This window comes from Galeopterus variegatus, unplaced genomic scaffold (assembly GCF_000696425.1).
Source record: "Galeopterus variegatus unplaced genomic scaffold, G_variegatus-3.0.2 Scaffold5239, whole genome shotgun sequence".
Taxonomy (NCBI): Eukaryota; Metazoa; Chordata; class Mammalia; order Dermoptera; family Cynocephalidae; genus Galeopterus; species Galeopterus variegatus.
Window position 1 is genome coordinate 107341 of NW_007731350.1, and position 12727 is coordinate 120067.

The 12727-nt window shown below is 47.4% G+C and overlaps 1 protein-coding gene across 1 annotated transcript in view; it reads right to left on the bottom strand.

Annotated features, from left to right (window-relative positions):
• Positions 1–11932, bottom strand: part of LOC103604564 (insulin receptor) — a 118130-nt gene extending 106198 nt beyond the window's left edge. The window contains exons 1-2 of the mRNA XM_008589138.1: positions 11911–11932; positions 1571–2122 (exon numbers count right to left, since the gene is read on the bottom strand). Coding sequence (XP_008587360.1) covers positions 1571–2122; positions 11911–11932 — 574 coding nt within the window. The remainder of the gene's footprint in view (positions 1–1570; positions 2123–11910) is intronic.
• Between the last annotated feature and the right edge of the window lie 795 nt (positions 11933–12727).

The window sequence follows — 12727 nt, forward strand, 5'->3', positions numbered from 1 at the left end:
CCGTTGCCGGACACGGAAAAAGACAAAAGACAAAAAAAATAAATAAAAATAAAAATAAAAAAAATAATAATAATTAAATTAGAACTGAAAATTGGGGGAAATTTTTGGTTTTATGGATAGAAAAAGGCTTTCTAAGCATCAAGTACCGAAAGGACATGCAGAAATCTAGCTGCGAACTCCACAGCCATTCTAAGCTTCCCTGGCAAAACACATCCCGGAGCATTTTCACTACCGAACAAAAGTGTCTGAAAACACAATGGGTAAAGGGTTAATAGACTTCATCAATGAAAACCACATACCGATGAATTTTTCAAAAACCACAAAGGTACTAAAAGATACATGGACAAAGGATGTGAACAGGAAGAGAAAAACTAAATGATAAACAAACATGTTTTAAAAGCTTCAACCCCGATAGCAATCAGAGAAACGCAGATAAACACAATGACAACACATCAGCTCCTCTCCTCCCAGGAAATTAGGAAAGATTTTCAAACAACACTCAGAGCTGCCAAGGTGTTCCCTCTCATCCAATGCGTGGAGGAGTGTCTGTTGGTACAACATTTCTGGAAAGCCATTTGGCAATACGTATCACGAGCCTCTGACCCAGAAATTTCACTTCTGGAAAGCAGACCTAAAGAAACAAATGCTAGATAAAGCTTTGACACCAATTCATCCCTCTCTTTGTGAAAACTGGAAATAACCTAAATGCCCAATAACAGGGAAGGGAAAGGAAATTAAGACACAACAGATCTATCAAATACCCACTAGCAAGAAGTACCCCCAATAAACTACTATCAGCAATGTTCACTGTGGAAGAAGATGGATGTTTTGGTTTTTTCCTCTACACATTTTTCCCCAAATGTCTATTATGAGCAATTTGACATCTACATAAATCATAAACTTGGGGGGCGGGGTTGCTTTTTTTCAAAGGATGACCGGTAAGGGGATTATAACCCTTGACTTGGTGTCGTCAACACCGCGCTCACCCAGTGAGCCAACCGGCCATCGCTATATGGGATACGAACCTATGGCCTTGGTGTTATCAGCACCGCACTCTCCCGAGTGAGCCACAGGCTGGCCCTTAAACTTGTTTTTTAAAAAAAACCACGTCCATGGGTGTGGCACAGGGGGTGGCAAACTCCCCGAGGCCAAAATCCGGCCCACTACTTCTTCTTGTAAATAAAGTTTTATTGAAACACAGCTACACCCATTTGTTTACACCTGCCTGTGGCCACTTGCCTGCTACAATGGCAGATTGAGTCGTAGCAACAGAGACCGTGTGGCCTGCAAACTCTAAACTATTTACTATCCGAGCCCCCCTTTAAATAAAGTTTTATTGAAACACAGCTACACCCATTTGTTTACACCTGCCTGTGGCCACTTGTCTGCTACAATGGCAGATTGAGTCGTAGCAACAGAGACCGTGTTGCCTGCAAACTCTAAACTATTTACTATCCGAGCCCCCCTTGGGCTAGTGAACCACAAATTGCTGTCCCCCGGTCACTACCAAGTGGCCAAGCCTCTAGAACAGAGCATGACCAACTGCTCAGAGCCCCACGTCCCCATGTACCTTTCTGGCAATGGCTGTGGGTCCAACAGCGCTCGACAAACTGCCCGTTGATGACAGTGGCAGGGCAGTTGGTCTTTCCCTTCGCGGTGCCCGGACAGATGTCCCCACACTCTTCGTTGTCGTCCTTGTTCAGCACGATGTAATTGTCCTCCACAGAATCCAGGATACGGGACCAGTCGATGGTGGCCAAGTAGCACAGCTCGTTGTTCTTCTCGATGCGCACGGAGCCCCGGGTGATGTTCATCAGGCTGTAGAGCCCGAGCTCTTTCAGATGAACCATCTCGAAGATGACCAGGGCATAGTTGAAGAAGAGACGTGAACCCCGGATGACCGTGAGGTTGGGGAACAGGTCCTTGAGGCTCTCGAGCCCGTAGACCCGGAAGAGCAGCAGGTAGTCGGTGATCATGATGAGTTTGGGGAAACTGAGGTCTCGGAAATCTTCGGGCCTCGTTTTGAACATCAAGAGTATCTGCAAATGTCCTTCAATGACCGAACAGTTCTCCAGCTCGTGCAACCTGGTGAGGTTGTTCCGGATATCCATGCCAGGACACACTAGAAGTGAAAACAGGTGAAAAGCAAGACAGGTGAACAGACGCACCCCGGATGGGTTAGAAGAATTAGGGGCATGCGACGAGGACCCCACCCTTTCACCCTGCACTGGGCCCTGCACATTCTGTAGCCAGCCTGATGGATGCGTGGCTTTCCCTGTAAAGTGGCCGTGCCAAAGTCATTGCTTCCAAAAGGCAAAGAAAATAATTCCTTTGGCAAACCCTGTTAGCAGTCTTAAAATCATCACCTCTAACATGAGACAATGGAGACAATAGGATGACAGGGGATTGGGTAACGCAGCAGGTGCTGCAGGAGAAAGGGGAGCTGTCCCCAGTGCGTTCCTGCTGAAGATCTGCAGGAAATGGTTTATGGGGATAAAGGTGCCTGCATCAGAAATGGGGTGAGGAAAGCTGGATTCATTTCTGTGTCCATTCTCCCACATCGCTGGCTGACTCTCCTTCCTGGCCTGCCCTCCTGGACTGCAGGCAAGTCCTTGTACCTGGGTGTGGCCTCCCAGGGAATCTGATCTCCACTGCACAAGGACCCTGCATGCCCCTTCTCCTGATGCTTCCTTCCAGGCTCTGACACCCTCCGTGGCTCCCCATGATCCTGCCCTCAAGATTCCGCCCCTCCATCCCCTGCAACACATTGAACAGGCCTGCCCACCACCCTTGCACAACTTCGGGTTCCTCTGATCCAAGACCTGTGAGAAGGAGAAAGTGAAATCACACAGGCCAAGCACTCAAGTAGTGCCCATTACACAGAAGATGCCCCGTGAAGGTCACCTGTTTTGCCGTTGTTGTTCTTTCTCCCAAACATCTAACGGTCATCTCTGGGCATCTCCAGGCTAATCCATCTGTTGGTTGACAAAGCTTTTTATCCCTTTGCTTCCGATTTCTAAATCCAACCCATCATCCTTCAAAATCCATTCAATTGCCACCTCCTGCAGGCAGCCTTCCCTGATTTTCTTTCCCCTGTATACCTTTCTCTATGTGTCTCTTCTACCTACTTAACATTTGTGAGAATCAAACTCTTTAGAAAGCTTCTCCCTGCCAAGACACGCACACACACACACACCCCACAGCCCTCAGCACCTGGAATCTAAGGCTCAGTATACAATCTCTGCTTATTTTTGTTCCAAGGCACTAAATCTACCCTCAATATCTTTGAGGCAAGCAGACTGTTCCAAAAAGGAGGAGTAAATCCTCTGAAAAATCCACCCTGAGAATGACCCACAGAAGAAGCACAAATTAGAAAGAAAAGAGCAAAAGTTAACAATTGGGAAAAACAAGCAATGATGCTCCTGGGTCACAGTTGACGCAGAACGGATTTGGCTGAATCAAGGGAAAACACACACACACGCTCACTAGGAAGTTGGGGGGAAAGACCCAGCACCCAGCCACCAGTAAACCACCACCCTCCCCTTGACACTTGCTGCCCTGGGTCTGAACCAAGCAGGAGCCCCAGAGAGGCTAAGCCCAGGCTGGGAGGCAGCTTCACGGTGACAAGGACACCAGTTCCAGCCCCACCGTCACATCGACAACTTCCACATGCCAAGATCTCAGCAGGCACTGCACCATTGACGCCTCCTTACAAACCCCATCCCCACCCCACAGATGAGAAAACTGGAGCTCCCAAGAGCAAAGCCCTCACCCGAGGACACACAGCCCACCTGGGACAGGTGGGGTTGCTAGATTTAGCAAATAAAAATGCAGATGCCCAGTTATATTTGAATTTTAGATAAGCAATGGATACTTTTTTAGGATGAGTATATCCCATGCGATGTTTGGGATATATTTATCCTCAAAAATCACTTGCTGGGCCGTCCCGGTGGCGCACTGCTACAGTGCACCGCTTGGGAGCGCGGTGGCACTCCCGCCGAGGGTTCGGATCCCACATACAGACCGGTTCCCGCTCACTGGCTGGGCGAGGTGTGGGGGCAACGCTGAGGGTTGCGATCCCGTTGCCGGACCCCGCCCGGTACGGGCGCGACACTGAGGGTTGCGATCCCGTTGCCGGACCCCGCCCGGTACGGGCGCGACACTGAGGGTTGCGATCCCGTTGCCGGACCCCGCCCGGTACGGGCGCGACACTGAGGGTTGCGATCCCGTTGCCGGACCCCGCCCGGTACGGGCGCGACACTGAGGGTTGCGATCCGTTGCCGGACACGAAAAAAGACAAAAAGGAAAAAAAAAAAAATCACTTGTTGTTTGTATGAAATTCAAATTTCACGGGGTGTCCTGTATTCTATCTGGCTTCATAGCTGTAGACTCAGCCAAAGCTTCTCAAACCAGAGCCTCACACTCTATATTTATGTCACACACATGCGCACTCACTGCGGATGCAGAGAACATGTGCCCCCCACGAGCCCCAGACTGTGGAAGAACCAAAATCAGACACGAACGTGCATCAAAGATCATGTGGCTGGGCCGACCCGTGGCTCACTCGGGAGAGTGCGGTGCTGATAACACCAAGGCCACGGGTTCGGATCCCATATAGGGATGGCCGGTTCGCTCACTGGGTGAGTGTGGTGCTGACAACACCAAGTCAAGGGTTAAGATCCCCTTACTGGTCATCCTTTTAAAAAAAAATAGATTATGTGGCTGTTAGACATCAGGGAAATGCAAATTCAAATGTGCTGACAACACCAAGTCAAGGGTTAAGATCCCCTTACTGGTCATCCTTTTAAAAAAAAAATAGATTATGTGGCTGTTAGACATCAGGGAAATGCAAATTCAAATGCAACAAGATATCACTTCATTTCAGCCAATGAATGGGTAAATAAAATGTGGTCCATTCATACATAGGAAGATTATTCAACCATATAAAGGAAGAGGTTCTGACACATGCTTCATAATGTTACTCTGAATACGTGGCCTTTTGTGTCTGGCTTCTTTCACATGTATTGCATGATTCCATTTATACGAAATGTCCCGAAGAGGTAAATCTATACAGACAGAAAGTAGATTAGTGGTTGCCAGGGGCTGGGGAAAGGGAGAAATGAGGAGTGACAGCTAAAGGGTTCTTTCTGGGATCATAAAAATGTTCCATAATTGACTGTGGCGATGGTTACACAACTCTGTGCATGTACTCAACACCGTCGAATTTTACGATTTAAATGGGTCAATTGTAGAGCACGTGAATTTTATCACATTAATGTTGTTATAAATGAAGATCAAATAGCTATAATTTAGGGGGCATAAAGAATTGCTTTTCTTTTTAAATCTCATGTGACTCTAACTCTTAACTCATGAAAGCCGTATGTGTCCCTATTAGTCAAAGACAGTAGAACGGTTTACTGCTGGCACAGAAAATACCCAGAGGATGTTAGAAATGGCATCAGGAATTGGAGGCACTTTTCTGCTGGCTTTTAATACCTCTGGGTGGGAACCGAAGGATGCTGCCCATAAGGTGGCAGCTGGTCAATGGCAACACGGGTAGAGAAGAAAAGACAGATCCTGGCGGCAGCTAATATTTTCCACGTGCCAGGCCCTGATGCACATGCTATCGTGCTAAATCCTAAAAATAATCCCAAGAGGAGATGCCATCTTTATGCCCATTTTTGTGGTGAACAAATCAAGACTCACATGGGCTGAGCATGAAGGGACAGCACTAGAACTGGAACCCAGCCCAGGCAGGCAGGCTCTGTGCTCGTAACTGTTATGCGACAGCGTCACCACCTTCGTTCTTTCTACAAAATGCCTAATGAAGAAGCCAGCAAATGCGACTTAAATCAGGAAACGAAATCGTTTTCACGCAGTAACAACCTGAACAGAGCTTGTTAAAGAGAATTTTCTTCATTCATTCCTTCATAGGAAATATCCACTGAGTACCTGCTCCATGCTGGACACCGTTCCAGGTACTGGAATTACTACCAGGAACAGAACAGATGCTGTCCCTGATCTTACAGCCTGGCAATTGCTAAAAAACTACCCAGAAATAAAATATAACTGTGAAGGATGCCCTCAAAGAGAGCTTCAGGGGCTAGAAGAGAGAATGGAGGTGAGCTACTCGACTCAGTCCAGGACAATCAAGGAGGGCTTCCTGGAGGAGGTGCTGCCAGGACTAAAATCTAAACAAGCAGTGCAATGAGAATTATTCAGTTCTGCCTACTTCATTTTAAGGTCAAGGGCTATAGGAAACTATATTTCATCTCTGTGGGTGACCATGTAAGTCTAGGGTTTAGGCAGCACTTTCCATAGAAATATAATGCAATCCACATACGGAATTTTCCATTATCTTTAGAAAGATAAAAAGAAACAGGAGAAATAAAATGTATTTCATTTAACCCAATGTATCCAAAAAAATCATTTCAATACATAATCAATACTAAAAATGATTAATGAGATGTTTTACAGGATTTTTCTCACACTATGCCTTCGAAATGCTGTGACTATTTTATAAGTTCAGTTCATCTCAACTTAGAGGTTCAGTTTTCATTGAAAATACTCAATCTGCATACATATATATTTCATAATGGGTATCACCGAAAATGCAGGTTCACATACTCAAGTTGCTTCGAACATACTCAAGAGTTTTCCAGTAACAGAATCAAGTACTGGGTTTTTTAATTTTTAAATGAATTAACATTAAATAAAAGTTTATGTTGACATTTAAATGAATTAAGGTTAAATAAAACTAAGAATTCAGTCTCACTGGCCACAATTTCCAGTGCTCAAGAGCCACATGTGGAGAGTGGAACCATGTTGAACGAAGCCTAAAATTTCCTTGGACACTGCTGGTCCTGAATTTCCCCTTCAGCCAGAAGAATCTGAGAATTTTCCATGAGGAGAAAAGTCTGGCATGAGAGTCATCCTGGAAAGTGTCCCCTCTCCCCTGGTTTTCTATCCACCATGAAACCAGCACAGGGGATGTGTTGGGGGACAGGGAAGGAGGTCCCTAGAAGATTCTGAAAATGCTTTACAATGCTAAGCGTTGTATACTTTCTGCTTTGAATCGTGAATGTCTCATTCCTAAAATCGCAGCATTCTTAAAACGCTCCCCGGTGACCTCTTCTGGGGCCCACACGTTCCTTTCTGCATTCCTTCCAGTCTTAAAACAGATTCCTCCTAAAGTCAGGGGGTCCTGCCCCAACAAGTCTTGGGTTCAGGTGTTGGGCCACCACCCGTGCCGGTTTCGGGGCACACTAGAAACCCAACAGATCTGGCTTCCCACCTCAGCTCTTACACCAGCCAGCTGTGTGATCGTGGGCCACACCTTCAACCTCTCTGTGTGCCTCAGTTTCCTCACCTATAAACGACGACAACTGCAAGATAAAAGCTATGAAGAATAGGTGAGAATGGAAACCTGGCCGTGTACACCCGTGAGCTCCAATATGAGCCACATGAAACCAATTTCCAAATTTAGCATCTTCATTTAAAAATGTTTTAAACACCCTTCTCAGCTCAGGGGTGGTACAAAAACAGGATCCGGCCCGAGGGCCATAGTTTGGGGACCTCTGACGGGATGGAATACCATGCAGCTGTAGAAAGAAATAAGGACACCCGCGGCGCTGGGAGCACAGCAGCGTTCCCACCGCGGGTTCGGATCCTATATAGGGATGGCCGGTGTGCTCACTGGCTGAGCGCGGTGTGGGCGACACCAAGCCAAGGGTTGTGATCCCCTTACCGGTCACAAAAAGGACAAAAAAAAAATTTAGCATCTTCAGAAATTAGAGCTTGGGTACTCTGGGGTATCAAAGACCCTGAAGATTCTCCAAATGCCTGGAAAAATGGCTCTCAAAATGGATTTGGGCAAAGGAGGAGGATGGAAGGAGGTGTGGCAGGTGGCAGCACCCAGAGATCTGGATTTTAACGCAGGTTCTGGAACCACTAAGCCAGCCATGTGGAAGCCATTCCTGTATTCACTCAATAAACGTTTACTGGGCATCCCTGTGTGCCAGGCGTCATGCTGGGTACAGGGGAGGTGTGGCAGGTGGCAGCACCCAGAGATCTGGATTTTAACGCAGGTTCTGGAACCACTAAGCGAGCCATGTGGAAGCCATTCCTGTATTCACTCAATAAACGTTTACTGGGCATCCCTGTGTGCCAGGCGTCATGCTGGGTACAGGGGGGATGTCAAGATAAGTAAGGTCGCAGCCTTACAGCCAGTGGAGAGAGACATCTAAATAACTGTGATGAGCTGCCATCTGAGTTAAAAGACAAAGTAGTGAAACAACCAACTGTATGCAGCCCAGGGGTGAATCTCAACTTTGCCACTTGGCAGCTGTGTGACCTCGGGTGAGTGACTTAACCTCTCTGGGCTTCAAATTTCCTGGAATCATTAGGGACAGTAGGCAAGAGGAGCAGGGAAGAGAGTAAGTACCATGGGGAAGGCAGCCTAAGGTCCTCGGGGAGATCTATGCAGACTGCATAGGGTTGAGGAGTTAGTAACAAAACCATGGGGTGGGGGTGGGGGGTGTTTATAATGCAGATTCCCTTGGATCCAGCAACTCTCGTTCTGGAAACCTGCACATAGATTCCTATAAGCAATATGGTGGTGGTGCTGGGTCATTCAACCCTCTGTCCACAACAGCACACAACTGGACACAACATAGCTGCCCATCAACAGGGGACCAGTTAAATCAATTACGGTCCATCCCCTTGATGCAGTAGTTCTCAAAGTGGGGTTCCTAGACCAGCAGCCTCTCCTGGGAACTTGTGAGAAATGCAGATTCTCAGGCCCCCACCCCAGACCTCCTGGATCAGAAACTTAGGGAGGGGGTCCAGAAATCTGCGTTTTACCAGGTCCCTACAAGTGATCTTGACACATGCTCAGATCTGGATAGTTAGAGTATCACGCAGGGGTCAGCAACCTTTTTCTGCGAAGGGCCAGAGAGAAAGTATCTTCACTTTTGTGGGCGACAGATAAAGTCTTGGTCACAGCTGCTCAATGCTGTCTTTGAAGCCTACCACGGAACAACACATAAATAAATGAGGAGGGTTGTGCTCCAATAACACTTTATTTAGAGATACTGGAACTGGAATGGTGTCTATGTTTCATGGATCACAAAATGAAAATTTGAATTTTTGTTCAACCATTTAAAAATGTTTTAAACACCCTTCTCAGCTCAGGGGTGGTACAAAAACAGGATCCGGCCCGAGGGCCATAGTTTGGGGACCTCTGACGGGATGGAATACCATGCAGCTGTAGAAAGAAATAAGGACACCCCTCATGGTGACACAGAAAGATCTCCAGGACATGTATCAACAGTAAAGTGCAAGGAGATGACCAGACTCTGTGATATGGCACCGCTTGTGTAAAAAGGTGGGGTGGAGAAGAACAGAGAGACCTACTGGCTGACATATGCAAATACTATTCTCCAGAAAGGTAAACACACAGAAAAATGTTTTTGCAACACTGGTTGTCTCTGGGGAGAGGAACTAAGTGGCTGGAGCAAGAAGAGAGAGTTTTTGCTACTAAAGCTCTTCATACCTGTGAATTTTGGTTCTGAGACTGAATCGGATAATCAAAACGCTGCAAACATTCTTTAATAGAAATAAAAATGCATAAAAGGTGAGGTGCTCAGGCCGTGGGATATTTTTTCCAGGAACCTCGTGAAATAAAGGAGCCAGCTTGGTTGGCAAAGGGCGTTGGCCTGAAGGAGATTTATGGATGGACCGGAGGTGGGAGGGACTGGACAATTTTCCCAGCCCTGGAGGAAGGGGTCAGAGAGGTGACCACACTGCTGGGAGGAGCGACAGCCCACAGAGACGAGACTTGAGAAGAGCCCCGGAAGAAACCAAGCCTGCCTTGATCTTGCACTTCCAGCCTCCAGGATGATGAGAAAATAAATTTCTGCTGTGTGTGCCACTCGGTCTGGGGTGCTTTGTGATGGCAGCTCCAGCAAAGCCATCCCAGCTCGGCCTTACCTTTGCTGTGTGACCTTGAGCTGGCCACATACTTCTCTGAGCCTCCATTTCTTTCCTGGTCTAAAAAATGCAGCTGGGTCGTGAGCCCAGATGGAGGGAGGTTACTTAAGTGGAACAGAAAGTCACTTTCTCTCCACAGCAGCCAGTCAGGGGGTACCTGGAAACAGAGGATGCAGGTGAAAACTGAACCATCAAAGATGAAAGGTGGAGGAAGAAAATAGTGTCATCTGTGGTGTTCAGGTGAAAGAGGGCTGGGATAGGACCTTTGCCATCCAGACCATCATCTTTCCAGAAACTTCTCATGACATCATCAGGCAGGTAGGTTGTATTGAGGGGACTTTTTGAACACACCAAGACCCAGCAAGGAAGACGTGGTAATGTTGGAAGATGTGGCCATGGAAGAAAACCTTGAGACTCAGGACCAAAAGTGTCACCTCAGATTTCTCCCTCCATGGGGTGCTGGCCAGTTAGCTCACATGGTGAAAGCATGGTGCTGATAACACCAAGGCCAAGGGTTCGGATCCCAGTACCGGCCAGCCACCATGTAATAAAATAAAGTAAAATAAAATAAAAATTTTTTAAAAAAAGAATTCTCCCTCCTGGGGAAGAGAAGGCAGATGTCTGAACTTTGACATTCACAAGGCAGTGACGTCGCAGGAGACCTGCCAATTCCATGGATCACGGATCTACCAGGAAAGATGAGCACACACACAAAAAAACAAAACAAAACAGGATTCCACAGAGTAACCACGAGAAAGCCACATCCAGAAGAACAGACAGCCACGGCATGTGAGGTGGGCTCTGCTGGGAATCACTGGGCATGGAGGGTCAGTAAATAGCCTGGGGGTGGAGGCACACAGGTAAAACACAGTGTCACCAAGAAGGATTTAGTAGATGAGGAAAGAAACGGAGGCTCAGAGAGGGACACGGCTTGCTGAAGGTCACACAGCAAAGAGAAGGCAGAGCTGGGATTTGAGTGCAGTATATTCATTTGCTTGTGCTGCCATCACAAAGTTCCACAGTCTGGGTGGCTTTAACAATAGAAACGAGTTTTCTCATAGTTCTAGAGGCTGAAAGTCCAAGATCAAGTGGTTGATGGGGTTGGTTCCTTCTAAGTCCTCTCTCCTTGGCGTGTAGAAGGCTGTCTTCTCCCTGTGTCTTCACATGGTCGTCCCTCTGTGTGTGTCTGTGTCCTATTCTTTTCTTATAGGGACACCAGTCATATTAGATTAGAGCCCACCCTAAAGACCTCTTTTTACCTTAATCACCTCTTTAAATGCCCTGTCTCCGAATACAGTCACACTCAGTACTGGGAGTTAGGATTTTCCACATATGAATTGCGGGGAGGGTACACAATTCAGCTCGCAACACCCAAGCCCCTTTGTACCCCGCCCTGTCTCCGAATACAGTCACACTCAGTACTGGGAGTTAGGATTTTCCACATATGAATTGGGGGGAGGGTACACAATTCAGCTCGCAACACCCAAGCCCCTTTGTACCCTGAGCCATCACACAGGGTTTCTCAAAGTGCACCCTGTGGACCACCGGCATATAAATCACCTGGGGTGGGATATGGAGAGTATATGCTAAACTGCAGATTCCTGGGCCAGGTTTAGACTCAGTGAACCCACCTCTCTGGGAGCCAGGCTCAAGAGTCTACATTTTAAACAAAGTCCCCAAGTTATGCAGTGAGGACTCAAGTTGGCGGATATATTCATCTACCAACCTGGCCCACCTCGTCAGCTCAGGCCCCCACCAGCCCCATCCTTCAGACCCACATTCCACTAAGCACCTGATCCCAAGATCATTGCCATCAGGTGCCTTCTTTGAGGATGTTGACTGTTGCCAGCAGGAACTCCATAAGCATGATGGGTGGGCACCTCAAAATTTCAAAGAAAGAAGGTCCTGCACCCATCTTACCTGTCTGGGTTCCTGACTCCATGTCTCGGAGCCAATTCTGACCTCAATTCCTATGATCATCTGCTCAGGCTGCTATAACAAAATACCACAAACTGAGAGACCGAAACACCAAAAGTTTATTTTCTCATAGTTCCAGAGGCTAGGACGTCCAAGATCAGGGTGCCAGCATGGTTGGTCTCTGGTGAGGGCTCTCCTCCCGGCTTGCAGACAGCTTCCTTCTTGCTGTGGGCTCACGTGGCCTTTCCTCTGGGCACACGGGAAAGAGAGAGATCTCTGGAGTCTCTTCTGCTTTTTGTAAGGCCACCAATCCTATCATATCAGGGCTCTGCTCTTAGGGCCTTATTTACCTTCATTACCTCCTAAAGACCCTATATCCAAATACGGTCCTATTGCAAGTCAATATACGAATTTGGTAGGGATACAATTAGATCCATAGTGATTCTTCTCCAACCAAACATTCAGCTTCTAACTCCAAGCCACCTCCTGTCATTTCCCTCCAAGACCTGCCCCCTCCATGTGAGACCTTGCTTTCTGCTTTGAACAAACATGGACTAAGTTCTTCTCTGACCTACATCTGGCATGTGATTTCATTTATCCACACAGGCCACGTTTTGCTTGGACACATCCCCAGTGGGCAGACCAAGGGTAACTGGGCCCCAGACATATAAGCTGAGTCTATCTCAGAGCAATGCAGTCAGAAAGGGAAGGAGGGAGGCCTCTGACCTGTTTCCACGAGGACAGAGCGGGCGTCAATGGGCAAAAAAGGAGAAGAGGGTGTAAAAATGCCAAGACATGAAAAACAGGGAACCCCAAGGAA